Below are 27,911 nucleotides of genomic sequence, written 5' to 3'. Positions count from 1 at the left end.
TTTAAGAGAGTAGATCTCACGTTTAATGTTCTTAGCACAATAAAATTAAAAAAATGTAAAACACAGTGCCTGGTACATGGTGAACACTCAGTGGATGATAGGTTTGATGACCATGATGGTGGTGGCGGCGACTCATTATGACTACCTGTCTTTGTGGGGTGAGCTTGTGAGGGATCAAATGACTCAGCAAACAGGGGCCCACCATGGGGTGCTACAGGCTCTCAGTGAGGATGGCTCAGAGCTGGGGACTTTGGGTGCAAGCATTGGTGGTGATAACTGTCACAGGTCACCCTCACACTTGGTGGTCCCGCCCGGGGAACTCCTCAGCCGGGTGCCCTTGCTCAGCACTCTGTCCCAGAGTTCTCCTTTTCTTCTCCCCTGACTGTGCTCCCTTGGTGCTGGCCCCAACTTTCCGGGACCACCTTTGACAAGTTCCCCAGCATGGGCTCCCCTAGTCCTGTCCACAAAGCTACAACCTTTACCACAGGAGGTGGTTGGCTGGGCGTGGCATGCATGAGAATCCACGTACACGCACGCATGCTCACTTGCACCTTCTCAAGCACATGTGCTCCCCAACTGAGCTTCTGGGAGCCTCACATCCCCGCCCCCACCTCACCTCCTCCCCTTCCTCCCCCACCACAAAAGCCACAGGTAACAGCAGTCCCCGGCTGCACAGCAGACAATGCAAAACCCAGAGGCAGGCTTCACTGCCAGGCTGTTTCAAGCTTTTAGCAGGATGTAAGCCCAGGTGGCTAACGGTTCGGCTGGCCAGGGACAGCCCTTCCCTATCCTCCCCACTGCCCCAGCCGCTGGTTCGGTGAACCTGGAAAGGGCTGGCAGGTAGGCTATGGCATTCTGCATGGTACCAAGAGGCAAAAGATCTGGACTGCTGATCCATTCTGGCCCCACCATGTTCCCACCAAGCACAGTGTGTCCTTGGGCAGGTCTTACCCCATCGGGAACTCAGTTCTCCTATCTGTAAAATGGGGAGACCAGATTTCACCCACACAGGTTAATGATCACCCAAGGATGCTGGAGGATTTTTCAGCATGGTCCCAGTGGCTGTGCTTTGGAAAGCTCACTGGGTGACCCACGTGCTGGGAAGTCTGGGGTAGTGATTGGGTAGAGTTGCTCAGGTTGTTCCCAACTTGGAGTAGGGCCATATTCCAGAGTCCCCTCCTACCCCCTGGGCAGATTCCTATGGCTTAACTCCCTATGCTGTCAGTAGGCATGGAGCCCATCCAGGGTTTAGGAGTGATGGGCTTACACATGGTGGGTAGGGGGGCTGGTCTGTCTGACCCTGGAGTGGCAGTAACACAGCCAAAGGCCTCAGCCACCATCCCTTCCTCTCCCTCCAGGGGTGCAGCAGCCTGGAGGCAGCAATTGTTCCTTCAGCCTGTGGACTGCACCCAGGAGGCCACTGTAGGGTCAGGGCCAGGGCAGGAGGCCAGTGGCGGCCTCAAGGGTGTGGGAATACCCACAAGTCAGGAACCAGTGTAGGTCAGGCTGTATCCAGCAGGTGTGACAGAGTGGGGCTCTCACAGGGCCTTGGAGCTCCTGGGAGGTAGGGTGCTGTCTTGTATTGATCTTTTGAAGCAGGGGAGGAGGTGGGTCTGCCAAGTCAGTGGCCGGTCTGCTGGACTCATAGGAGGAAAGGGGACCACCTGGCTCTTGTATCCAGGGGCTAGGGGTTGGGAGCTGAGGGTGACATGCCCCAGCCTGAGGGTGGGAGTGTAGGGTGGAGAGGGGGTGGGGGGAGGTGCTGACAGTGACCAAGAAGCCGCACACCCCTAGGGCTTGGTTCCGGAGGAGGAGGCTGAGGGCGGTGGTTTCCAGGCAATGGGTCGGCGGGGGCTCTTGGGCATGGGTGTTGTGGGGTGAGGGGAGTTGAGTGAGAGGGTCAGAAGGGGAGTCTCAGACACTAGACACTCCAGCCTAGGATAGCAAGAGCAGAGACTGTCACCAGAGGGGCCAAGGAGGCAGTGGGCGCCGCCCTGGCGGTCAGGGGCTCTGTGTGTCGCTGTAGCCAGGAGAACTCCTCCTGAAGCTGGCGTCGCTGCAGCTCCGGGCCCACCTTCTCACGGATGATTTGGTAGTAGCGGTTCAGGTACTGGAGCTACAAGACATAGGAGGAGTGAGGGCCTCGCAGGCCAAGGTGTGGGAGCTTGGTGCCAGCTCGGCCCAGGTCCCCAGCCATCCTCAGGTGAGCAGGGGAGGGATTCCCCAGTGTGAGCCTATAGGTGCCACTCGTGTGGACCCTCCCAAAGTGAGGGAAGAGGCAGAGGGTCTTAGGGTAGGGGGAGCAGAGGCGAGAGAGGGCCAGGGCCAGGGAGAAGGCAGTCAGTGGCTCAAGGGCTGGAGCTAGACAGCGCTGAGGGGTGCCCGCTCACCTGCTCAGGGGACAGCAGGCTGACATCAATGAGGTTGCGATCGTAGGGCACCAAGGACACCACTTCAAAGGTCAGGTAGGTCCCTGGGTACTGGGGGACCCACAGGTAAAGGAGGAAAGCAGGAAGTGAGCGAGGCTAGATGGAGAGAGAGAACACTCCACCCAGAAGCCCGGGGCACAGGGAACTGGCCTTGTCAAGCCTGAGCCCCCACAGTGCCCTTGGCCACCCCTGTGTCCACCACTTAGCCACCTGCCTTTGGTGCTTCCCTCATGATTCCTGAAGTTTAGACTTAGGCCTACGTTTCTCAGATGTAGAGATCTAATTTCCATTTCTACATCTCTCTATCTGTCTATCCATATCTCTGTTTCTATCAATTGATGTATCTATGGAGACAAGCATAAAGAAGAAATAGCCCATAATTCCCACCTCCCAGAGAGCTCTTGCATGTATGTGCTTAGAAAATTCAAACTACAAAAAGAGACTCAATAAAAATGGAAAGATTCCTCCTTGCCTGGTTTATTTCCTGAAAACATTTTTGGCATATATAATATATATACACATATATTCTAAAAAAAATTCAAGCATAATGGATTATACACTTTCCTGCACCTTCCCCCACTCTGTCGCCCCCATAGTAAACTTAGGAGAGTGCTCCATATTAGCACAGGAACGTCTACCTCCTTCTTTTTAAGGGCCCATAGTATGTGGATGATAATTAATTTAACCAATGATGGGTATTTGGGCTGTTTCCAGTTTTTAAACTATTACTGTGAATGTGACGATCAACATCATCATATAAACATCTTTATACAGAAGTGACATTTTGGGACTATAGCCAGAAGGTACACATCTGGCAGTGGGACGGCTGAGACAAAAAGTACAGGCATTTTTAGTATAAATTTTGATAGATATTATCAAGCTGCCTTCCTGAAAGGTTGTAGGTATTTGTACCTACCCAAGCAACGTATGAGAGTGTCCTTTTCCCCACAAACTCACAAGCACTGGGTATCATCAAAGTCTTTTGCTTTTGTCAATCAGGTGGTACTCCATTGTTACTTTGATTTGTATCTTTTTAACAATAAAGTTGAGCATCTTTTCGAATTTATGGAACATTTGTGTTGATTTTAGTTAATTGCCTCTTTATGTCTTTTAACCATTTTTTTCTGTCTTCCCTATTTTGGTCTTACTAATTTTTTTTTTAAGTCGCTCAGTTGTGTCCGACTCTTAGTCCATGGAATTCTCCAGGACAGAATACTGGAGTGGGTAGCCTTTCCCTTTTCCAGGGGATTTTCCCAACCCAGGGATCTAACCCAGGTCTCCCGCATTGCAGGTGGATTCTTTACCAGCTGAGCCACAAGGGAAGCCTGGTCTTACTGATTTTTAAAAGCTTGTGGTAAAAGAAGGACATACCCCCTTTTTCAGATATACGTGCTATACTTGTCATACATCTTTTGACTTCATTTTGGCATTGTTCCCATATAGACGTTCTTTGTTTAACTGAGTCAGAGTTATAAAGGCCCCTTTCTGCCCTGGGATTATAAATGAATTCATATAGGTTTTCTTCTAGATCTTTTATGGTTTCACCTTTAAACCTTGATCCATTTGCAATTTTTTTTAGAGTAACAAGGAGGTTCTTCAGTTTAATTCCCCCAACCAAATGATTAGCCATTTGTCTCCCCTGCCCAGTGATCAAACAATCTCTCTCCCTGACTGTTTTGAGGTAACAGCTTTATAGTAAACTAAATTCCCATCTTGTTTATGGAAATTAGAGGGTCTATTTCTGGACTAACTATCCTGTCCCACTGTTCCATCTGTCTTTCCCATCTCTATTGTCTTACTGTTTTAGTGATGGCAGCTTTGTAGTGTGGGCTAGTATCTGCAAGAGCTAGTTTCCCTTATTGTTCTTTTCCAGAATTATCCTAGCTACTGAGCTATCTTTGTATGTTTATCTTTACAAATAAACTTTACCATCATTTTGTGAAGTTACAAAAGCATCCAGTTAATGTTGAAATTGCGGTTGTCTTGAATTTGTAGATTAATTTAGGGAGAAATGACATCTTCATAATATTGAGGCTTATTTCCAGAGAGCACCGTTTACTTAAATCTTTTTTTATGTCCCTCAGTAGAGATTTTCTGTACGTAAGTCTTTTAAAGTTTATATCTAGGTATTTTATCTTCTTGGTTGTTATTATACAGAATCTTTATACCTAACAAGCTCCCCTGGTGCTTATTATGGGCATGGAGAACCAATGATTTAGGGCAGGGCTAGTGATTCATTTGGCTCAGAGTGAGACCTGGGCATTGGCTTGAAAAAAAAAAAAAACTCCAGATGATTCAAATATTCTAATGTGCAAACAGGTTTGAGAAACTGATTTATGGAATTATTCTGGTGCTAAGGAAGACTCTAAAGAAATTCATGCCCATACATTGAGTTCTCCTTTGACCTTCCTCACCCCCAATGCAGCCTAAAGTCCCTGCCACACTGTCTACCCCTCCAGCCTGTCTTTACCTTGGTCTTTGCTTCTACCACAAGGGCCACATCTTCCAGACGGATCCCAAATTCTCCATCCAGATAGTAGCCAGGTTCTGGGAGACAGAAGAGATGCTGGTGACATTAAGTAGGGGGAAGACCCAAGCCCAGGTTTACTGTACTGAATGAGGAGTGGCAGTCCTACACTTGTTAGATGTTAGAAGGGGCTTGGTGTTATGGTGGGACAGCCTATTTGGGACTGGGGAGGTGGATGAGGGAGTACAGCAGTGGGGTCTGGGTGGGCCTGTGTGGGGTTGTGCTCCCTGAAGGCTGGCATTTGCTAGAATGAAATCGTGGAGGAGCCCAAGAACCGTACCAATGGAAGTGAACATGCCCTTGGCCATGGCAATATTGCTGGACTGGAATCCCACTGGCCCTGGAAAGGGAGAGAGGGAGAGGCAAGGCCAGTGTCAGCTCTCCTGCACTCACCAGCATGGCATCCAGCAGGTTCCATGGCATCTAGTAGGTTCTGGGGAAGAGCAGGTAACTGGGTACCCCCAGCAGCGTGCATCCACCACATCCTCGTCTACCAGTGACTGGTATGGACTGGGTTGGCTCTGGCTTTTATTTCTCTGGGGTCTAGGCCAGTCAGCCACTGTGTCTTGACCTGCCTCTCTTCTTTCTGGAGCTGTCCTGGATGCCAGTTGGAGTGGCCGACTGCCAGCATTTCTCACTTACCCTGTGGAGTCCCAACTTCCCACCAGCTGGGTCCCCTGGCCTGGGTCACTGCCCCTCCATGGGTCCCAGTCCTTTCCATACCTGTGAAATACTCCACCTCTCTCATAAGAGGGGGGACCGCAGGGGAGTGCCAAAGAGATACCTACACTCGTGCACACATAGGAAGTTGCCAATGCCGTGGCCTGTCCCGTGACCATAATTGAGCCCAACGTCCCACAAGGCTTTGCGGGCAAAGGCCTCCACCATTCGCCCTGGAAGAGAGACGACCTCCAGTCAATTGGCTGGACGCCATAGTATTGGCTTTGCCCCCTCTGGCTAACTTTTCCCAGACTAACCACCAGGATGGTGCATGAGGAGAGGGGCCCGAGAGGCAGGTAGGCATCCCCTGTCTCCAGTCTATTCTACGTTGTACCCATTACCCGGACCTCCCCATGTCTCAAGACAACTGCTTCCTCCCAGAATCCTCCCATGACTGCTGCAGCACACTGAGCGCCCCCGCCTCTGAGCTCAAGGCCTGGCTCTCCCACTAACCCTCTGTGTGATCTTGCGCAAGTGGCTTTCTCTCTCTGGGCCGGACTGGATCTATACAGTGGAGGGGGTGATGATGTAACCCCTGCCCCATTGGCCTCCCACGGTCTGGCTGCAGTGGAATCAGGGCCTGAGGCTCTGGGTCCAGCCTGGTTTCCAAAACCCACCTGAGGTAGCAGCTGGGAAGACGAGTCTGGACAGGTCGATATTTCCTATCAACACGCGGGTGTATGCCTCCTGATGGAGAGAAGGCGACAAAATATGCACAGAGCCCAAGTAGCTAGAAACTCATATGTGGGCCCAGGCCAGGGTAGGGGGATACGGGGGGACCCATGCATGCTTGTGTGTGGGCACACGGGTTCCGGAAGACAGCCAGAGGAAGCTGAGGGGCACCTGCCCAAAGCTGGGGCTTGGTCCACGTGGTTCCCTTTGGCTGGTCTAGGTCGGGGGTGAGCTGAGGCTGCGACAGTAAGGGTTTAGAAGGCAAACTCCCTGGGCTAGAATCCTAACATGGCCACTCACAAACTTGACCTTGATCAAGTGTTTTGAGCTTCTTCATGCCTCAGTTTCGTGGTCTGTAATGGGATGATCATAGTACCAGCTCAGAAGGTCGTTGGGAGGAGCGGGTAGACTTGTGCATGTAGGGTGCTCTCGACAAAGTAAATGGGTCAAATAGAGGTCAGCGCCCCTCATTGCCCTTATTATGATCACCCTTGAGTTTTCTTAGAGCCTTATGATTAAGTTGAGGCCTGACAATGGGCAGGTCAGCCTTGCTCTGTTGGGGCTGTTACCTTGTGGAAAGAGGGAGGGAGGCATCTTCTCCCAGTCACTCCCTGTGGTGATGTGGTGAGTCCCCTTCATCACACACATACACACACATACCCCCCCCACACAGGGCTTGTCATCTTGAGCATGATGACAGCCTGGGGCACTGGATCTACCCGCTAAACTGAGCTCCTGGAGGTCTGACCAGTGTTTGTTTTCTCTGTCTCTGTTTCAGGTACAATGTCTGAGCCACAGTCCACATGCTGAATGCACAAATGTGGTCCCAGAGGTTCACAGACCGTGTCCCCACACCTACCCCCAGCGGACCAGCCCTCATTGCTTCCTGAACAGTGAAGTCCCTTTTGCCAGTCTCTTTCCACCTCTGAGATTGTGCTGGTGCCAGTTTTTACCCCCTGGAATGGAATGCCGGTCTTCTTCCTTTCTGCTCAGCACAGGGCTACGCTCACAGACTGCACTAAATAAATATTTGTTCATTGAGTTTCTGAAATGGGATGATGACAAGCTTGGGCTGAGGCCCTGCCAGGGGCCTGAAGTATCTCTGGGGAAGTAGTCTGGGACACTGGATTTCCTGGTACTAATCCGCTGTGTGACCTACGGTGAACTACTTAACCTCCCTGGGCTTCAGTTTCAGACTCTATATAATCGAACGGCTCTTGCAGGAGTGGTTGCTTGGGTGTCCCTTGGGTGAGCGTGGGCAGGGAAATATGGTCTGATGCCTACCTTTTGGAAAGCTGAGGGGGTGCCCCAGTGGACTGTCCTGGTGACGTCTGTTGTCCCATCCCTGTGGAGAAGGACAATCATCAGGTCCAGCTCAGGTGAACACTTTGGGGTAGGGATCATGGCCATGTTCTTCTGGAGTGTTCACCACTGGGGTTTGAGTGGCAGGACTGGGATGGGGGTGGGGAAGGAGGCCAAGGGAAGAAGATGGCAGCCATGATGCAGTTCCCATCCTCAGTATGTGCGTCTGAAGGAGCTCTGCAAAGTTCTCAGGAATCCTGAGTCCCCACATACATCCTCCACCCCAGTCCCACCCATTTTGACCAAAAGTTTCCTTGGGCCAGTCTGGCTCTAAAAGAAAGGCTCCCTCCAGGCTTCCTGTGAGGCAGGAAGGGATTGTCGCACTCTTACAGATGGGGAAACTGAGAGATCATAACACTCTCACACATTCATACACTTATTTACTTTTAACAGAATAAGGGATGCAGAACAAACCTCATTATCCCCGTTTCATAGGCGAGGGAACTAAGGCCACGAGGCCCTCTCCCTCACTGGCCTCACGGAGGCCGGGCCTGGCTCAAGCAGTGGCTTTATACAGTTCTCTCCATTGTAAACATGAATCTGCCCCAGGGATTTGCTCAGTGAACCGAAGCTGCCAGAAGGCAAACAATCTGCCTGCCAACCACCACCTGCAGTCGTTACCCCAGAATGGCCCCTGTGGCTACCCCCTGCCCCCAGGGAAGTGGGGAATGGTTCCAGGGTCTTTGGGACTCCAGCTTGGGAGCAGGTCACAGGATGTGGCTGACTTCTTCAGAAGGAGAGAAGAGGAAGTGAGGTGACCGTTTCCCTGGCCTCACCCTGCTTGAGCACGCCCCGATCCAGCAACACACCGAAAATTCACTTCCCCTTTGCACATCAGCCATCTCAGGTCTGCACTGCACCATACTGGTGACTGCAAAGGCTGCTAGGCTGAACACCTGCCAGGCTGCTCCCAGTGAAGGGCCTTTGTCATTAGCACAGGATAGATGATGGGAAACGATTCCTGGCTCCTGCATCAGTTCAGCACATTCCTTCCTTTCCCCCAAGTTTCCCAGAGTCCGACTGCCTCCTAGATGAGAAGGGAAAATCTTCCAGCCCATTTCAACTCAGCTCCTGTGTGAATGATTGGTCATACATTTGGAAGGAATGGGCTTAGCTTATTCTCATAGTTATCATGGGCTTCCCTGGTAGCTCAGCTGAAAAAGAATCTGCCTGCCATGCAGGAGACCTGGGTTCGATTCCTGAGTTGGGAAGATCCCCTGGAGGAGGGCATGGCAACCCACTCCAGTAGTCCATAATGGGGCTTCCCAGGTGGTGCTAGTGTTAAAGAACCCATCTGTCAATGCAGGAGACATAAGAAATGTGAGTTCGATCCCTGGGTCAGGAAGATCCTCTGGAGGAGGATATGGCAGCCCACGCCAGTAGTCTTGCCTGCAGAATCCCACAGACAGGGGAGACTTGTGGGTTACAGTCCATGTGGTCGCAGAGTCAGACATGACTGAATCGACTTAGCACGCATGGCTATCATGTCTAGGTGTTCAGCTTGTGCACTGTACCAAAGTAACACATCTTAAAAAATGCCATTCACCAAATGGGTATATACTAATTTCAATGAGAACACACAAGTAGACATGCAGATTGTGGAGTCCTGGAGCAGGGGTCAGTGCCCTCCCACATAACCCTATCTGTGGTCATGCACATACTCAGAACACACACACGTCTACTCACAAATATCCCATGCTGATGGGAGTGCCTTGTCCCCACTGTGCTGCTGGTTGTCCTCTGATGCTGCATGACTCACCTGCCTACTTCTCCTGAAGGTCCGATCCTGCCCCCACTCCACATGATGCGGTCCCCTCACCAAGCTCGCAGTGAGGGGCGGGGTGGGGGTATGCACTGTGCTGTCACGGCATGCAGGTGTGTCCAGGGTATTTGGGTGAGAATACGGGCATACTGTTTGCACAGTCAAGCAGGGCAGTTCGGACTGTGTAATAATGTTCGGGCTTAAAAAAACCTTTTACTTTCACAAGGGGAGTCTTTTCCTGATTCTTACAGGGTGGCATCTGTGGGCAGCCCCATTTTTGGCCTCTGTCGGTTGCCCACCGGGCAGGGATTCCCACGTGTGAAAATGGACAGGCTACTTAAGCAATTCAACCCAGGCCTCTCCTTTCTTAGATGCAGGATCCACGCCCAGGAAGGGAAACCTTTGGCCGGCTCTTGTCTGAGCTGACACAGCAGGGCCGGGGCGGGGGCGAGGTGGAGTACATACCAGTATTGTCCTCCAGAATCCACCAGGTATATCTCATCTGAGGACAGCTTGCGGTGCAGCTCTTTGGTGGGGCTGGGAAGGGCAGAGATGCTGAGAAAGGAGCAGCCTAACACTGAGCCAGGTAGGGAGGGGTCCTGAGTGAAAGCAGAGGAACCCCTTCCTCCCTGTGGGTTGGCTTTTCAGCTAACTCCTTTGGGGACATCATCATCTCCCAAAGGGCCCTGGAAGACTAATGAGCTTCTGCCGCTAATGTCCTCAGCGCACATCTGTGTATCCTACATCTCCCCAGGCCAGGCCCTGGTCCCCAGGGAGGGAGAAAGGAAAGAGCCCTGAATGTGGGAGATGAGAAGGCCTTAGCGAGCACCCAGTCCAGCCACCTTTTAGATCAGGAGGCCCCTCGGGAGAGCCATGAGGGAACTGGGCCTGGACCCAGATGCTCAGTCTAGGGCTTTCTCTAACTTCCTGCTGCCTCTGGGAGCAGAGGGCCCCAAGAAGCCAGGGCACAGGAAGGGAGGGAACTCAAGGGTGCGGCTGGAGAGCAGCAGTTGGTAGAGCTGAGGAGTTCCTACCCTGCTCCTCTCTAGTAGGGAGAGGGGGCTGGGCCAAGGCAGCCAAAGGCTTGGGGCCACCAGGAGAAGGAAGTCTGGGATAGGCTAGGCCAACCACTGGAGGGTCTCTGCCCTCTTCCAGTTTTGCCCTTGCCAGCTGGAGGCATCTGGTGAGCGTGACCACTCCCCTCCCCCAATTTCACCAGGCTGGCTGCAGGTGTTTGTTTTCTATGGAGCCAAACATCTGCCCAGCCTATATACGGGGCCCACCTTGGTTGGTTCAGGGAGAGTGAATGGGCACTTCTTCTCTACATGCTTGTGAGCTTTAAGAATTAAGTAACTCACAGGAAGCAAAGGAAAAACATCCAGCAGCAGTCCCACCATCTGCCTTCCAGATCCTTCTGCCCTAAGTGCTCATAAAGTCCCAGCCTCCTGGGCAGTGAAATTACTCAAGTCTTTTAATTCAAAGGAGACTCCCAACACCTGACTGGGCTCTATTCCCCACCCCCAGCTCCCACAGTGCTAAAGACCTTAAAGCTTAAATGTGGACTCAAGTCCTCCACAGGGCCCCAGAAAATTCTTCCTCCTGACGTACCTGTAGTGGGCCAGGGCGGCATTCAGGCCACTTGCAGAGATGGTTTCAAAACTGGATCCAGAGAAGAACTCTTCCTCTCTGGAAAGGACAAGGCAGGAATGGTCAATGAATGGGCTCAGGGACTAGGCTGGGCCCAGGAGAGCCAGCAAAGGCAAGTGAAAAGTCATGTTTGCCTCTACCTCGGCCAGGCTCCATTTGGCTTTCCCAGTCCCACCTCCTGTCCTTTCCTGAGCCCTGACCTGTCACTTATAGACCACTCAATGTCAGAGAAGGAGAGACTGCAGACACCAATTATTCCTCCTCCACCTCCATTTTACAGATGGGGAAACCAAGGCTTTGTGTCCCAAAGTGAGTTCCTAGTAAAGCAAGTGTGAAGAAATCTAGCTCCCTGTATCTGAAAACTCCCCCAGCCCAGGAGCAGCATTTTGGGCTAAGTATGCCCTCAGGGAACCTCCCTCCTCAGCCTGATATTCTCAAGTGGTCCAAGGTCCTACTGGCCTGAGCGGGCCTCCCCCCAGAGGCCTGTGCCTGAAGCAGACACTAGGGGGTGCTGTTGGGTTGTGGCCCTTCTAGGTGTCCAGCTCTCAGCAGAGTTGGGGAATGTCATCCAATACCCCTGCCCAGCTTCCTGACCACTCAAGAACCTGTCACTCCTTATGCCAGAGAGCCCTCAAATACAAGGAGGGTCTTCCTTCCCCAGTAAGTAAGGAGACCAGGCTCCCCTCCCTGCCCCCACTCCCACACTTAGACAGTCAGCCGAAAAGGATGGCTGTGGTCATTCACCCTCGGAGCTTCTCCAGTTGTTCTGCCCCTGAGAACTCATCCACAGTGCCTTGGGGCACATTCTTCTCCAGCCAGACCAAGTAGCGGATCACAGCCACAGCATCCCGCACCTGGAGCAGGGCAAGCAGAAAGGCAGACCGAGGAACGGTCTCAGCTGGGGCTCCAGGATGCAGGAGATGGGGTGACTGCTCTGGGAGCTGAGCTTTAAAAACGTGAGGGTGTAACTGCTTTGTGATACTATTAAGGGGTTCTTATTCACGTCTATATACATGATCAGAGTATGGTCATGTTTTGAAAAGAGTTCTTGTCAGAGATACTGAAATGTTGCTAGAAGAAACAATGTGATAGATGGCATTTGCTTTAAAATCATCCAGCAGCAGAGGATGGGGAGTGGAGGTAATGACTGTGGGGTTGTAGAGGAAATGAGAGTGGCCTTGAGTTGATGATTATCGAAGCTGGATGATAGTGACGGGGATCACTAAGCTATTTCCTCTACTTTTGTACATGCTTAACATTTTCCACAAGAAAAGTTTTAAAAAATGAGGCAGCATATCCCAATTTTAACAGGAATATCCAAAGGGGCAAGCCATCCTCTCCCCAGGGTGAAGAAATTATAATAGCTGACACATTTAAGACTTGGAGTGTGCCAGGTGGAGGTATTAAAAGCTATATATATATTTAATATATATAAGTACATAACTGTATTTATCGGAGAAGGCAATGGCACCCCACTCCAGTACTCTTGCCTGGAAAATCCCATGGACGGAGGAACCTGGTGGGCTGCAATCCATGGGGTCGCTAAGAGTTAGACACGGCTTCACTTTCACTTTTCACTTTCATGCATTGGAGAAGGCAACCCACTCCAGTGTTCTTGCCTGGAGAATCCCAGGGACGGGGGAGCCTGGTGGGTTGCCGTCTATGGGGTCGCACAGAGTCGGACACGACTGAAGTGACTTAGCAGCAGCAGCAGCAACTGTATTTAGACACATGCTATGCTAAGTCACTTCAGTTGTGTCCGACTCTGTGTGACCCCGTAGACGGCAGCCCACCAGGCTCCCCCGTCCCTGGTATTCTCCAGGCAAGAACACTGGAGTGGGTTGCCATTTCCTTCTCCAATGCATGAAAGTGGAAAGTGAAAATGAAGTTGCTCAGTCGTGTCCGACTCTTAGCGACCCCATGGACTGCAGCCTACCAGGCTCCTCCATCCATGGGATTTTCCAGGCAAGAGTACTGGAGTGGGGTGCCATTGCCTTCTCCAATTTATACACATAGAACTCTATAATTATTATATAAGTATCATATATTTACATAATTATTATATGTTTATAGGTATATTTTGCACATATACATAGATGTATATAAATGCATATATGCATACTGTATATATTTAGGGCTTCTGAGGTGGTGCAGTGGTAAAGAACCTGCCTGCCAATGTAGGAGACGCAAGAGATGCAGGTTCAATCCTTGGGTTGGGAAGATACCCTGGAGGAGGAAATGATAACCTACTCCAGTGTTCTTGCCTGGTGGGCTACAGTTTAAGGGGTCACAAAGAGTCAGACACAACTGAGTGATTAAGCACGCACATATTGTATATATTTATATTATGTATTACAATTAATATATTTAAACATATTATTATTTATACTATATAATGTAGATATATATGTCTTTAATTATCATAACAATCCTCTGCTGCTATGATAGTTACATAGTTACAGCTATGATCCTCATTTCATAGAGGAGGTAACTGAGGCCCAGAGAGGTGAAGTGACTTACCTAAGGTCACACAGTTAGGAGGTGGCTAGAGGAACTAGGATTTGAACTCAGACACTATAGCTCTGGGGCTCAGGTTCTAAACCACCGAACCAAGCTGTGAGTGAGGGGGTGGAGCATAAGTGGGTGTCCAGGAGTTTGGTGTCCACTTCTGTGTTTCACTAAGGACCTTCTTAAGGCTCCTTGCGCATGGTCTCCTTTCTAACCCATCAGACCGGGAGCTCCCCAGAGGCCTGTGTGTCTGCCTGCCCACGGACTTACGTGACTGGCCCTGAGGAGGGTTTGCTCCTTGCTGTTTTTCACCGCCTTGGTTACCATCACTGGGGAATAGGTGTCTTCTAGGAGCTTCTCCTGTGAGGAGCAGAGAGGAGATGGTCTGGGAGGCCTGTCTAGGGCACGGTGGGGTTTGAAAAGGATTGGCAGGAAATCCTGGCTGAGATGAGAGTTGCCGTTTCCTGGAGTGGCAGTGCCCTTCCTGTGTGTGCTTTCTGACTATGCAGGGCTTTCCTAGTCTTCTCTGTCCAGCCTAACCTTCCCTCTCTCCCTTCCTCCCTTGCTTCCTCCTCCCTCCCTGGTCCTGGATCCCCACAGTGCTCTGGGATGGATGCGAGCCTGGCCCTTGCCAGTTGTGGGCTGTTCGGACAGTCTATTTCCTGCACATCTCGTATCATAACAGCTGCCACTTACTGAGAGCCTGCCCTGCTGCAGGCACTGGGCTTTATATGCACTGTCTCCTTTTAAGCTCCTCAGAGCAATTCTTTTGAGGTTGTGACTCTTAGTGCCACTTTACAGGTGAGGAAGCAGAGGCCTGGACTGACAAAGTCACTCATCCAAGGTCCTGGCACAGTTGTTCTCCGTTTCTCGTTTGGTGACCTCAGAGCCTCTGCTTCCCCAGCCTCTGTGACAATGTCTAGGCTCTCTGTGGACAATGTCCTGCTGCTGTTTCTCCTGTCTCTTTCCAGGGAGGCCTAGAAGGGGACTCACTGCACCACTGCTGACTGACCAACTGCCAGAATGGTCAAGGGGCTGTCCCCTCTTCCCTGTTAGATTGAGACTTATCGGGGCTCTTGGTGGGGGTAAGGGGGATGGTGCCTGGCATGAGCCGGGGCCTGGCAAACCCACCTTGGGTATCACTTCATAGAGCCCATATGAGGTATAGCTGGTCCCGATCCAGACCTTCACGTCTCCTGAGGTGTAAGCCTGGACACTGTCACGGACTTGGCCATAGTCTTCGACTTGTACACACAGGGGACCCGTGCAGCTAGAGTTCAGGTACTGCAAGGTCTCAGAGCTAAAGCGACTCTTGTTTGCAAATAACCTGGGTGGATAGGGAAGACTAGGAGGGTCCAGAAGTCTCTAAGGGCAATGCAAAAGACCAGAGGCCCTGTATTCCTGGAAGTCAGAGGTGGCCCATACCAGGCAACTGTGCAGACCAGATTTGGAGTATGTGGGAACAGAGGTCAAGGGGGTCAGGAAAAGGTGATCAGAGGCTTCCTAGAGGGTCCTGCAGGGGCAGGCACCCCACTTCTGGGAAGGCTGCAGGTCGGGGCTGTGAGGGGTTGGAGGAAGTCACTAACCGCAAGCGAAGGACAAGTCCTACCTGATGGAGGAGTCGGTGAGCAGCGTGTAGGAATAGAAGAAGGGATTATAAGGGATGTCACTGCCACGCAGGTTGAAGAGCCCTGGGGAAGAGAATGGATGGGGCCTACCTGAAGCTGACCTGCCTGAGGCAATTGCAAATGGCGCCTTTTGCCCTCTAGCTTGCTTTGGCGCCCAAAGATCCCCAGCAGCATGCCTACCCGCATCCTCTACCCCTGAATGTTTCTCAGTCTTTCTGGAGAGGGGCGGGTCTTTGAAGCACTAATGAGCTCTAGGGACTCTTTCTCCCAGGAAAAGCAGATACCCAGCCAGTAGTCTGCGCAGGGTGTCAGTGGGCTTCCAGCCCAGAGCTGGGGTCGGGTGAGAAGCGCTGAGCAATGCTGGGACAGAGTTGGGCTGCATGGGGTGCTAAAGCTGGGTGTGTGAGTGCCCTGGACTCATGGCCAGGCGGTAAGAGGTGTTTTCTGGGCCTCCTCCCCTTCATGAGACAGAAATCTCTACTGCTTTGGTCACCTGGTCCTCCAGTAGCTGGCGGGCTGGCCCCAGATCACATGGGGCTTCCTGGTTTCCTTACTGGGTAGGCATAAGCTACTGCCCTCACCTCAGTTCCTACAGGTCAAGGCCAAGGAGCTCTCAGAACCCACAGGTACATGGTCATTGCTGCAGGGCCCAGGAAGCTTAGGGGTTCCAGGGCAAGCCAGGCCCTCCCTGTACCCACAGATCTATACTCACAGGCTGTCTCATCCAGTGCGGACAGAAGGACAGCAGTTGGGGCCTTATGATGCTCCTGCATCTGGCTGCGGATGCCAGCTACTTTCTCCTGCCAGGTGCTCCCTGGAAATGAAAGAGCCCAAGGAAAGCATGAGTGACCTACCTTCTCTTTGCCACACTTCCTGAGAGGGCTCCCTTAGGGCAATCGTTTTCCATTCCTTTAAAAAGCAATAGAACCCTTTCTTTAACCAGACTCTTACTTGTGTAGTCAGTAAGGATATGGGGCTCTTGATCCAGACTGTTTGGGTTCAAATTCCAGCTCTGTGATTACTTGCTGGGTGACCTTGGGAAAATTACTAAGCTGCTCTGTGCCCTATTTTGCAGATCTGTAAAATGGAGATGGATTATAATAATAGTGTCTACCTCAATAGAATTGTTGTGAGGGTCAAATTAACTAAGATTTGTAATACATGTAGAATGGTGTCTTGCTGTGTAGAAAGTCTAGTATAACTTTCTGAATAATAAATAGGCATGCAGAAGAGAGATCAGCAGAGCAGCCTGAGGTGAAGGGCAAACAGATAGGGCTTGGCCATGTTTAATCCTCTTCTCTGTGGTAACCCCAGCACTTACTAAAGCCACTTGGGTCTGAGCTAAACACTCTGTGTACATTGTTTTAATCCTTACTTGGCCCATTTTACAGATAAGGAAGTTGAGGCTTTAGAGAGGTAAAGTGATTTATCTATGGTTTTTCATAGCTGGCAAGGGGTGGAACTTAGACTTGACCCCAGATCTGTTTGACTACATGGCTTGCACTCTTACTGATACAGACATTGGATGACCTTGCTAACTGCGTTAGTCTCCACCTTGTCCTTAAACTCTATGTCACAGAGCTGTCCTTTTGGAGATGCTTGTATACTGGTTCTAGGACTTTGATTTTCATCTTTTTTTCTTGCTCCCTGCAATCCCTCTAAAGAGTCTGCCCCTCTGCAGGGCCAGGAATTTGCTGGCGGAAGATCATAAGCATGAAGGGTTCTAGCTGGGCTTGGAGATTAGCATAAATAACATAATTCAATTTAAAAAATCTTTATGCAAACAGGTAAAACTATTCAACAAGAACCAAAGCTTTGGGTGTAATACTGTTTTTTTAAGGTTGATTCTATTTTACTGTGGTAAAATACACATACCATGAAATGTATCATTTTAACCATTTTAAAGTGCACAACTCAGTGCCTTTAAGAACATTCACGAGATTGTGCAACCACCAGCACTAATTCCAGAACATTCTCATCATCCCAAAAGGAAACCCTGCCCTCCAGCTGTCCCTCTCATTCGTTTCTCCCCCCAGCTCCAGCAACCACTGATCTGCTTTCTGTCTCCACGGACTTGCCTATGCTGGATATTTTACACAGATGGAATCATACAACATGGGGCTTTCGCTGGCTTCTTTCACTTAGAATGATGTTTTCAAGGTTCATGGATGTGATACATTTTTGAGACGACAAATGAAAGCCAACTTCAATGGCTCGATACACAGAGGTATCTTTGAGTAACTACTTTTCATGCTCTTTACTTCATCCCCTTTAAAACCTGTGAGTGACTGGAGAGAAAGTCTCTCTTATACGCTTAGAAAGACTCTGTTCTTGGGCTTCCAGGCCCAATTCTGGCTCCACGTGGCCTTTCCTTAAAGACTAGCAGCCTGCAATGGTTCAGTTTCCTTTCACTTGTGGGAAGTGATAAAACGCATGTGAATTCTTTCCCAGCCCCTGGAAGGTTTTCCCTCTTTACCCCCTCCTCTTCCTGATGGAACTGCAGCCTTCCTTATCTGAATGGGATGAGTTTTATTTATGATGGAACTGTCTTGGATAGCAAGTTTCTCTAAAAACTGTGTCAAGCAGCAGAAAGATTCTGCAAGTTACATCAGAATGGATAAAGAAAATTGGACCCAACTGTGACTTGTTTCATCAGACCCAGTATTTTGAAATTTCTCTCCTGTTTTCCAGATTCCTTTCCAAACAAGTATGCGTAGACCTGTGTATGGAAATGGGCCTCTCAGATTGCCCAATGTTCCCAGGAGTCCAAGTCAAGGGCTTGTATCAGTATTCCTAGGAAGGTAGGGAGTGGTGGTGGTCAAGACACTGATTCATAATCAGCAGCCTGGGTCTGGTCAGGAGCTTATTTACTACTTACAAGAATCATAGACCATACTGTTCTCTTATGACATATTTAGATGGTGTCAAGATTTTTGATGTTAAAACTTTAGGGGGTCAGTTAACTTTCCTTTGTGGTTTGGCCAAAACTTGAATCTTAATCTGTGCCACAGATTGATCTTGAGTTTAGTTTATGCTTCCTTTGTCCACACCAGCCCATCTGACCCCAGCCATCTTACATCTGAATTTCTCATCACAGGAGGGCCAGAAGTCAACGTCTGAATGATTCAATACAAAGCAGTCTTCGGTACCAGAGAAGAAACTCATGTTTTTTCTCTCTACAAAGGGGTAGGGATTTTTTCATCATTCTCTGACTCCCTTGTTTCCTCCCTTCCTGTTCCCTCCTGTTTTAAATTGTAACACTCTTTATTCCAGCATTTTCTAAGTGTGGTCTGAGGATCCTCTGATTCAGATTCTCTGAGAAGAGGGGGCCTAGAAACCTGCATTAAAGGTGCACATGAGACCATTGCTTTGGAACCTCTTAGGATGAATTTTCCAGCCAAAGGAGCAGCACTGCGGGTTGGTGCTGCTTCAAGCTGGGAAAGAGGACCAGCATAAGAAATTACCTGTGAATGCCTCCTGCAGGGCATAAATGGGCTCACTTGGCACTGGAGGCCTCTCTGCCCCCCACACCAGGTCCACAAGGTTGACGGTGATGGACACCAGCTCTCTGTCAGAGTCTTGTAGGGCCTTGTCATAACTCTCCCAGGAGTCTACAGAGACAGGAAGGAGTTTAGACTTCAGGAAAAATTGTGACTAGGGCAAAGTTAGCTCTTGTCCCCTCCGTCTCTCATTCCACTCCTGCAGCCTGGCTGCCAGAGCCTTTCCAAGCAGTCTGAACCTTCTGAGCTCTGCCCTTTCACCTTCTTCCTTCACTTTTCAAAGCTCAGTTGCCCTGAGCCCACCCCAGTGCTGTCCACAGTCAGCTGGCTAAGCTCATCTTTTTAAGTGTCAATGGCTGTGGGGCCCTCTTTTCAGTCCTGTCTGCATGCCACAGCCCAAAGGAATGGCAAGGTCCAGGCCACTGGAAAGGCTGGCAGAGAAACCAGGTCTCAAGTGGGAGCCTTCCAGTACATATTCATGAGGATGCCACCTTTGGGGGCAGGCTGGCCAGTGGTGGGGGCACCAGGGCTCAAGGAGCCATGTTCCTAGAGGGGAGAAGAGGGGACTGTGCTGCTGCTTCTTTTTATTTATTGTTTGGACATGCCACACAGCACACAGGATCTTAGTTCCCAGACCAGGGATTGAACCCATGCCCCTTGCAGTGGAAGTGCAGAGTCTTAACCACTGAATTACCAGAGAAGTCCCAGGGACTGTGCTTCTTTACTCAGAAACCCTTCCAACTCCTCCAACCCTTCCAAGCTGCCTTCCAGAAGAGGGCTCTCAAGTGATTCTAGTGCCCCGATCAGTAGAGTCCCAGGGTACAGAGGATGGTTCTAGGTTGAAGACCATCTTAGCCTACTCATTGATTAGGTCTTAACAACTCCTTGAATCTTCTAGTTTGGGTCTCTGCACTCCTGACTTTTAAAAAACTCTATTTATTCTTTTAAATGTATTTTCATTACACAATCCCAGAATACAGCCTTGTTGCAAAATACTCTGCAACCACAAATTCAAACACTCTATTTTTAGAGTCCCCCTGCACCTCCTTCTGCCAGGATGGGTTTCTTTACATCCCGAGGGCCTGAGTCTCCCTCGCTGGTGTGGACACACACGGGAACTGAGGGAAGAACGTACTGATGGAGAAGAGGAAGGGGTCGACGCCCACACGTGCTCCAACAGGAATCTCGGTGAGGAGCCAGGTGACGATGGGAGTGGTGCCAACTGAGAGAAAGACAAGGAGGGACATTGAGGTTACCACAGCCCTCCAGCCAGGCTTCTGTCTGTGACAGTCCTGTCAGGTCTGTCCTCCATGATATCTGTCTCAAAGGTTAGGGATGGCTCCAAATTTCCCGAGCTCGTCACAGCAGCCCAGAATGGTCTTGCAGGCATGCCCTCACCTGTAGCTTCCCCAGCGGAGTCTCTCACCTTCCTTATGAAGCTCCCAGTTGCAATCCATCTGCCGCTCAGCCTGGGTCCAGTAGCGGCTGTCGGTCCAGAGAGAGGCTTTCCCCATGGTCACCACCGCGACTCCTGGGGCAGAACAGAGACTCTTGGAGGGGAGGGAGACAGTGCAGAGCAGGGCTTTAGTTAGCACATGCGCGATGCGGTGCAGTCTCTGACAGTGTCACAAGGGGCCTCTGGAAAGAGTTTCTCTCTTCCCTTGGAAGGAAGTGAGCCAGGAGATGTTAAAGAGAGTGTTGGGGGGAAGGCTGATGTGGACACTAACCCAGAGGCTTTGCTGAGGACAGGCAGAGAAGCCAAACCTGTGGACTTTAGCAAAGAGAAGAAGGGCCAGTGATAGGCAAGCCAGGCAGCTAGAAGCCCAGGGGAGGGATGTTTAAGCATCAGCAAGGGAAGCTTAGGTTTCACGCAAAGAGCCAGGATCAGGGTGAGAGGCCCATTCCGAAACAGGTACCCCAGAAAGGGTCTCTATGTTTGTGTCTCATTGGACCACGTGAGGTGATGCTGTCCATAAAGGGACCAGCAAAGTAAAACTTTGCCCCCCAAATGAGCCATTGGGTGAAAGAAGTCAGTGGCTAGATATAGAGGTAGCAACTGACCCAGAAATGGAGCCCAGGGAGTGTGTGAGGCTGGGCCTAGCTGTGGCCGAGGCTGTGAGCACAGGAAAGAAGTCAGGAGGGCCATTTGCCTCATGCCGAAGTGTGGCTGGTGGGCTTTAAGATGTGCCCTGTGACCCCTTTAGGAGTGATGGAGGGGAGACAGAGAGTAGCAGGGGCCTCTGGACACTAAGTCCTGGGGTCCTGGCTGCTAAGAATTAGTCACACTAGAGCCTCTCTGACCACTCTTGGCCTCCAACAGAAGCAATGAGGGGCAGGTAATAGCTGTTACCTGCAGACCCTGTAAAGCCTGTAATCCATGCACGCCTCTGGTCATATTCACCAATGTACTCGCTCTAGGAAATCAACAACACTGTCATTAGTCTCCTTCATGGAGTCACACACGACCCCAACCACATCAGTTGTTTCTGTCTGCTGCTGCTGCCAAGTCGCTTCAGTCGTGTCCGACTCTGTGCCACCCCATAGACGGCAGCCCACCAGGCTCCCCCGTCCCTGGGATTCTTCAGGCAAGAACACTGGAGTGGTTTGCCATTTCCTTCTCCAATGCATGAAAGTGAAAAGTGAAAATGAAGTTGCTCAGTCGTGTCTGACTCTTCGCGATCCCATGGACTGCAGCCCACCAGGCTCCTCCGTCCATGGGATTTTCCAGGCAAGAGTAGTGGAGTGGGGTGCCATTGCCTTCTCTGTGTTTCTGTCTAGTCAGAATCAATCAGTCCTACAAGCCTGAGCACAATGGATACCTCTTGCAGGAAGCCCTCTGGAACTCCCCCAGCTCTCAGGATCGTCCCTTCCTTTGAACAACTGTATTTCTTGGCATCGAAACCCCACAGTCCTGCACTGGATTGTTTTGCCAATAAGTTTTGTCTCCCCAGCCAGGATGCAAATTCTCTACAGTTGGGATCATGCCTTTTTGTTCTACTGGGTTCTCCCCTGCTGTTGTCCCCCTCCCCAGTCTAGCACAGTAGAATGGATATATCATAAATAACTTCTACAGAGAGCTTTATACATTATTGTATTTTGGTCCCCATAATTCTTGAAGACAGATCTCATTATTCCCATTTTGCAGTAGAGAAAACTGAGGCTCTGAGAAGTTCAGATCCTTACCCAAGCTTCTTAGCCCTTTTCAGCAGGTGGGGAAACTAATTCAAGGAGTGGTATTGACACTAAAAATGCCTTCTCTTCCAACTGGGTTGGTGCTGGCAGGGTGAATGGGGTGGAGGTTGAGCCAGGGTGGGCAAGAGTGGGATGGGTGGGCAGCTCTGGTTCAGACCAGCATCTTCCCTGACTACTCCCCCTCTTTCAGCCTGTACCTCATACTCTTGGACTTGTGATCATTTCAGCACTCCATCCATCAGCTGATGGGAAGGGCTGAGCCAGAAGGCAGCTCAGGGTTCCTCTAATTCAATTTCCAGCCTATATTCTAACCTCCTAGGGCAGGGGTATCCTAAACATTCATTCTGGATCCACCATTTAGGAACTGATCAAAATTGTTATGAAGCTGTTTATAGTTTCTTGGCCTGAGGTCAAGGAAATTGGGCAATGTCTTCTGTCCTATGTAAAGGAATACATTCTTTCAGTTGCCCTAAAACACCCGTGTCCAGGTTCCCCACTTCCTTTCCTTTGCCTGTCAAACCCTTTCTCTGTCTTCCATCTTCTGAGTCTCAACAGTCCTGTTTGTGGCCTGGGTAGCAGAAAGGGTGGGGGTTGCGGGGAGGAGTCATCCCTCACCATGTGGGCATCCGTGTCGGGGACGATGTAGGCAGAGAGATTCTGGGTGTACATCTGCTGGCGGAGGGCTGTGAGCCGCGCTGTGGTATTGACCGCAGTAACTGGAAGGTACTGACAGGTGACAGGAAGACACCAAGACATACACACACACGCACACACACATACACACACGCACACGCACGCACACACACACACACACACACACACATTGCTTTGAGAAAATGATGGATGCAGGGGCCTCCAGCCTCCCTTTAGGTAGGGGTTGGGGGTGCATAGGCTGCGGCAGCCTGGACAGAGATGGGGCAGCAGCGGATGTTATGGATTATTCTAGATTAAGGTGCCTGGATGGAGATGTTTATGAGTTTGGAGAGGGACTTTCTGTGACAGTGATGAGACCTGAGGTGGGGAGGGGCGGGTAAGAACTGTAGGGGTCTGAGCCCTGGCACTGGGCCAGGTCAGGGGATGGTCCCTCTTTGGATACCAGTTTAGCAAATAAACATACAGGATGTTCACCCAGTCACATCTGAATTTCAGGTCAACAGTGAATCATGTTTTAGTATAAGGAAGTCCCATGTACTATTTGGGCATATTTACATTAAAAACACGATTCACTATCTGCAAATCAGATGTAATTCGGCTGTCCTGTATTTCACCTGGCAGCTCTGCCTTGTTAAAGGTTATTTGATCTTAAAAATAAAAAGTGTGGGTTTTTTGTTTGGTTTTGCCTTCTACTCAAGGACACATCCGTGTTGGTTGTAATATAAAAGTGCCCACCGACCTGCCTGTCCCAGGGGTCACATACAGTGGGCACAGCACGCACATGTGTCCCATGTGTCTTGAGATTGTAGTGACCTGCTGGCAGGCCCGCGAGCCCTCACGTCTGGGCTGCTCCTGCCGGGCAGCTCTTTCGCACTCTCATCTAGCTGTGGTCTCCAAGTAGGAGCTGACAACCGTTCAGCTCCAATGTGCTGGGCCTTCTCACCAGTCTTCACACCCGAGGCCTCCCTTTCTTGACCTTCCGCTGGCTCTTCTAGCCCTCGGTCTTCCACCCTCCTCCCAGTTCCTCCAGAACTGTTGTTTTCTTTCCTCCCATCCTCCTCCTGGCCTCTGCCTAGCCTTTAGGCTAGCTAGGGGCCTCCCTCCTCCTTACCGCCCCTCCTCCCACCCCCTCCCTCTCCCAGGGGCTGCCCAGGCCCAGGCCAGGAGGGAAGGCGATAACCTGCCGTGGGAATGGCTGAGAGGGCGGGATGGGGGCGGATGTCAGACACCTGAGAATGTGCCGCCCGCCCCGGGGGAGGTTAATCAGAAACTGTGGCCCCCGAGTCCGGAAATCGGGAGGAAGGCTGGCAGAGGGCGAGGCTAGCAGCTGGGCCCGTGGGGGATGGGCAGGAAGGCGGGAGCGGTGGGGCGGGGCGAAGGGAGGGCCTCACCGGAGGGCTGCTGGAACAGTTTCTCACATCTTCTCTCTGGTCCAGTGACTTTGGGTGGCCCCAGGCATAAGCTAGAAACCGGAGAAAAATCCAGGGTCACTCGGAGACCAGATAGGTCCTAGACAGCACGGGGACATGTTCCCCCAACCCCCCTCTGAACCCCGGCAGAGCCGCCATCCTTTGTAGCACTGAGATGCTGTCCAACTCTACTTGAGGATAAAAATAATCACATTTCATAGGAAATCAGGCTGAATTGCATGGCACCCTGGGTCACAATCAAAGAAACCTGTTTCATCGACAAGTGATTACTTTTGGATGGGTTTTAGTGCTCATTAAATCAATTTTTCCCTTCTAATCTAATTGGGTCTTTTCAGGGTCTACCGAACTGGAAAAGTTGTGTGTAAATTAAATTTTTGTAATCAGATTTTCCCTTAAATGCTCTAGAGGATCTCGCTAAATAATCACCCCACCTTCGTTTTACCCTTCTATAAATCTAATTATATATATATTGGGTTTACTTAAATTCAAGGCCCACTTACACCATTTCTTACACTCCAAATCACTGCGGCTCATTCCAGGCCACAGAAGACAAGCAATCCCAGGCTGACATCGTCCCCTGGTGGGGTAAGGTGGGTTAGCATTTAAAGAGCTCCTACTGTGTGCTAGACACTGAACTCTGCTACCTATCTATATAGTATTAGATTACAGCCCCATCTGCCGTAACAGAGAAACCCAAACGAACTTTTTGGCCAACTCTATATATCATCTGATACTTGCAACAACCCTGTGAGTTGGGTATTATTGTCTGCTTTCTACAGAGGAGGAAGTCGAAGCCCAGATATGTTTAGTTACTCTCCCAAGTTTTGCCACAGTGAGTCTGTGGCAGAGCAGGAATTTGAACCTGGGCCATCTGAGTACAAAAGAGTCAACCATGGAAGGCTGGTGTCCCAGAAGTGACAGAATGTATGGAGACCTAGTTCCCACTTGAGGCTCTGCCACAGGCTTCCCTTGTAGCTTAGTTGGTAAAGAATCTGCCTGTAGTTCAGGAAACCCAGGTTTGATCCCTGGGTTGGGAAGATCCCCTGGAGAAGGAAATAGCAACCCACTCCAGTATCCTTGCCTGGAAAATTTCATGGACAGAGGAGCCTGGTGGGCGATAGTCTGCGGGGTTGCAAAGAATCGGGCACAACTGAGTGACTAACACTTCTTTATTTACTTACTTGAGGCTCTGCCACAAATTTGATGTGTCCCAAGAAGAGTCGCCCAGTATTCATGAAGCAAACATTACCTAAGTGCCTGCTGTGTGTCAGGTCCTGGGCTAGCTCCTGCAGGCTCTGGGCCTTCACACTCTGAAAGTCCAGTGGTCTCTGATAGGCCTTCCTTCCAGCCCCTCATGTTTTGGGGGAATCCTTTCTGAGTACAGAAGAAGTACAGCTGGGTTCTAACACTGTCAATGCCACGCCTGGCTGTCTCTCTCAGTCACATAAACTCAAGGAGGAGATGAGACCCACCCTGTTGATTTTAGAAAGTGAATACTTGTTTCCATAGGAACTGCTGCTGCTGCTGCTGCTAAGTCATGTCAGTCGTGTCCGACTCTGTGCAACCCCATAGAAGGCAGCCCAACAGGCTCCTCTGTCCCTGGGATTCTCCAGGCAAGAACACTGGGGTGGGTTGCCATTTCCTTCTCCAATGCATGAAAGTGAAAAGTGAAAGTGAAGTCACTCAGATGTGCCCAACTCTTAGTGACCCCATGGACTGTAGCCTACCAGGCTCCTCTGTCCATGGGATTCTCCAGGCAAGAGTACTGGAGTGGGGAACAGATCCATAGGAACAGATCTGGCAAAATGGTGGGGCTAAAACACCTACATAAGAAAGACACAGCCAACCTGTGTCCCTCCAGACACCCCAATTACTGTTCTCTGAGGCCTGGGCTGTGGCTCACAAGGGCCAGCTCTGCAGCCTGTGGTCCCTGGCACAGGGCCTGGCACTGGGGAGGTGTCAGGAGCTGGGTACTGAATGAATGAACAGGGACCTGCTGCCACAGAGCAAAGGGAAGGAGGCCTCCCTAAGCTCAGCATGGAGTGGGTGTGGAGGATGTTGAGCTGGGCAGCTGACTGTGAACAAAGAGAACAAACAGGACACCATAATGGTGACAAAGACCAAACTGTAGTTAAGCTCCTCCAAGCCCTCTTCTCCATTAGGCCTGGAGTTCCACCTCCGTCCTGTCCTTACTGAGCCTGCATGCCCAGCCTTAGCAAGAATCCTGGTAAGTCACTTTAGAGAGAATCACTCACCTTTTGTATCTTATCAGCCTTGAAATCTGATCAAATTCCTCATCTCCCACCCTTGATATCTCATCACCCCGCCTTCAGCAAGAATCCTATGAAGTCAATTTTGTAAAAATCGCTTCACCGTTGATGTCTCCTCTTGGTAGTTTTACATCCACTGACCCTCTCACTCTGCTCAAGAAGTTCTCATCCATCTTTACTGTTTTCAGAGTTGAGCCCTTTATCCCCTATTGCAGTAGAGGGTTTCTTTGCTAGCTCAGTGGGTAAAGAATCTGCTGCAATTCAGGAAACCTGGGTTTGATCCCTGGGTCAGGGAGATCCCCTGGAGAAGAAAATGGCAACCCACTGCAGTATTCCTGCTGGGAGAATTCCACAGACAGAGGAGCCTGGCGGGCTACAATCCATGGGGTCGTAGAGAGTCAGACAGGACTAAGCGATTAACAATTTGGGGCCTCCCTGGTGGCTCAGACAGTAAAGAATCCACCTGCAATCCGCCTGGGTTGGGAAGACCCCCTGGAGAAGGAAACGGCTACCCACTCCAGTATTCTTGCTAGGGTCACAAAGAGCTGGACACGACTGAGTGACTAACTTAGCTTACTGCGATAAAGTAAAAGTGAAGTTGCTCAGTCGTGTCCTACTCTTTGTGACCCCATGGACTGTAGCCTACCAGGCTCCTCTGTCCATGGGATTTTCTAGGCAAGAATACTAGAGTGGGTTGCCATTTCTTTCTCCAGGAGATCTTCCCGACCCAGGAATTGAACCCAGGTCTCCCACATTGTAGGCAGACGCTTTACTGTCTGAGCCACCAGGGAAGTCCAGTAGTTAGACTATAAGTCCAATAGTCTTTTTTTTTTTTAGTCCAATAGTCTTATTGCAATAGTTTTGAATAAAATCTTCCTTACTCTTTTCACAAGTGCCAGAATCATTTTTTCTTTAACAGGTGGGAATGGAAAGGGGCCAAACCAGACTTGAGATGGGTCTTGAGGGTCCCCAGGACTGTCCTGGGGTTCCTCTTGCTCAAGACAGAGAAATCAAGAAAAGAGAGACAACCTGGGCCCAGCCTTCATGCCAACCCTTTCTGAGCCCAGCGCGGGGAGGCCAGGGTGCACATACCACAGAGGAGGACAAGCCAGGGGTGGCCACCCCAGCGAGCCCGGGCCATCAGGTCTTCAGATGCCGGTGCTGGGTGGATGTAGGGTCAAGGGAGAGTGGACAAGGCTGTTTCCTTGGCCTCTTCCTCCAGGCCTTTCCAGGGCAGCAGCAGCCAGAGGGTGGGGGCTGGCAATGGGGAGGAGGCGTCCAGCTGGTGGATGGAGAGTCTTCCTCTGGTCTTTCGTTTATGAGCATTCCAGGACTTAGGCTGGGTGGAGAAGACTCAACTGCCCCAGGCAGCCTCTGCTGGCTCCCAGTCATCCAGAATAGGGTATGAGCCCGCCCCGGGCAGAGTCCAAAGATCTGAGACAGAGGAGCGGCAGCTGGTCTCAATCAGCTTGCTTCTCCCAGCCCCCTCTTCAGCAGCCAGCCTCGGCCATTCCCGAATTCTGTCCCCCTCCCTCCTGCAAGCTGTTTCCCATTAGCTCCCCCACCCAGGCTCTGGCTTCGGCCCCACTTTTGCTTCAAGATGGAGATGG

At 50.7% G+C, this 27,911-nt stretch overlaps 1 protein-coding gene across 1 annotated transcript; it reads right to left on the bottom strand.

Annotated features, from left to right (window-relative positions):
* On the bottom strand, nucleotides 1-27,911 carry XPNPEP2 (X-prolyl aminopeptidase 2). Its single transcript, XM_055563235.1, has 21 exons — nucleotides 27,394-27,911; nucleotides 23,993-24,063; nucleotides 22,563-22,673; nucleotides 21,106-21,169; nucleotides 20,182-20,286; nucleotides 19,891-19,977; nucleotides 18,720-18,866; nucleotides 15,968-16,069; nucleotides 15,237-15,318; nucleotides 14,759-14,954; nucleotides 13,898-13,987; nucleotides 11,864-11,973; nucleotides 11,081-11,158; nucleotides 9,938-10,009; nucleotides 7,633-7,693; nucleotides 6,294-6,363; nucleotides 5,745-5,849; nucleotides 5,237-5,296; nucleotides 4,900-4,976; nucleotides 2,391-2,480; nucleotides 1-2,116 (listed from the first exon to the last, which is right to left on the bottom strand). Exons 1-21 carry the CDS (start codon nucleotides 27,440-27,442, stop codon nucleotides 1,922-1,924), a joined length of 2,022 nt encoding a protein of 673 aa, XP_055419210.1. The 5' UTR covers nucleotides 27,443-27,911; the 3' UTR covers nucleotides 1-1,921.

This window comes from Bubalus kerabau, chromosome X, assembly GCF_029407905.1.
Source record: "Bubalus kerabau isolate K-KA32 ecotype Philippines breed swamp buffalo chromosome X, PCC_UOA_SB_1v2, whole genome shotgun sequence".
NCBI classification, from domain to species: Eukaryota; Metazoa; Chordata; class Mammalia; order Artiodactyla; family Bovidae; genus Bubalus; species Bubalus kerabau.
This window is presented reverse-complemented; position numbering and strand designations above follow the sequence as displayed.

Excerpts from the sequence above, each read along its gene's own strand:
- XPNPEP2 (XM_055563235.1), bottom strand. The coding sequence starts at position 27,442 with ATGGCCCGGGCTCGCTGGGGTGGCCACCCCTGGCTTGTCCTCCTCTGT. Across the intron at positions 18,867-19,890 it reads CCCCTTCCTCTTCTCCATCA|ACTCCTGGGAGAGTTATGAC; the intron begins GTACGTTCTTCC and ends CTGTCTCTGTAG. Across the intron at positions 10,010-11,080 it reads GCCGCCCTGGCCCACTACAG|CCCCACCAAAGAGCTGCACC; the intron begins GTACGTCAGGAG and ends TGCCCTTCCCAG.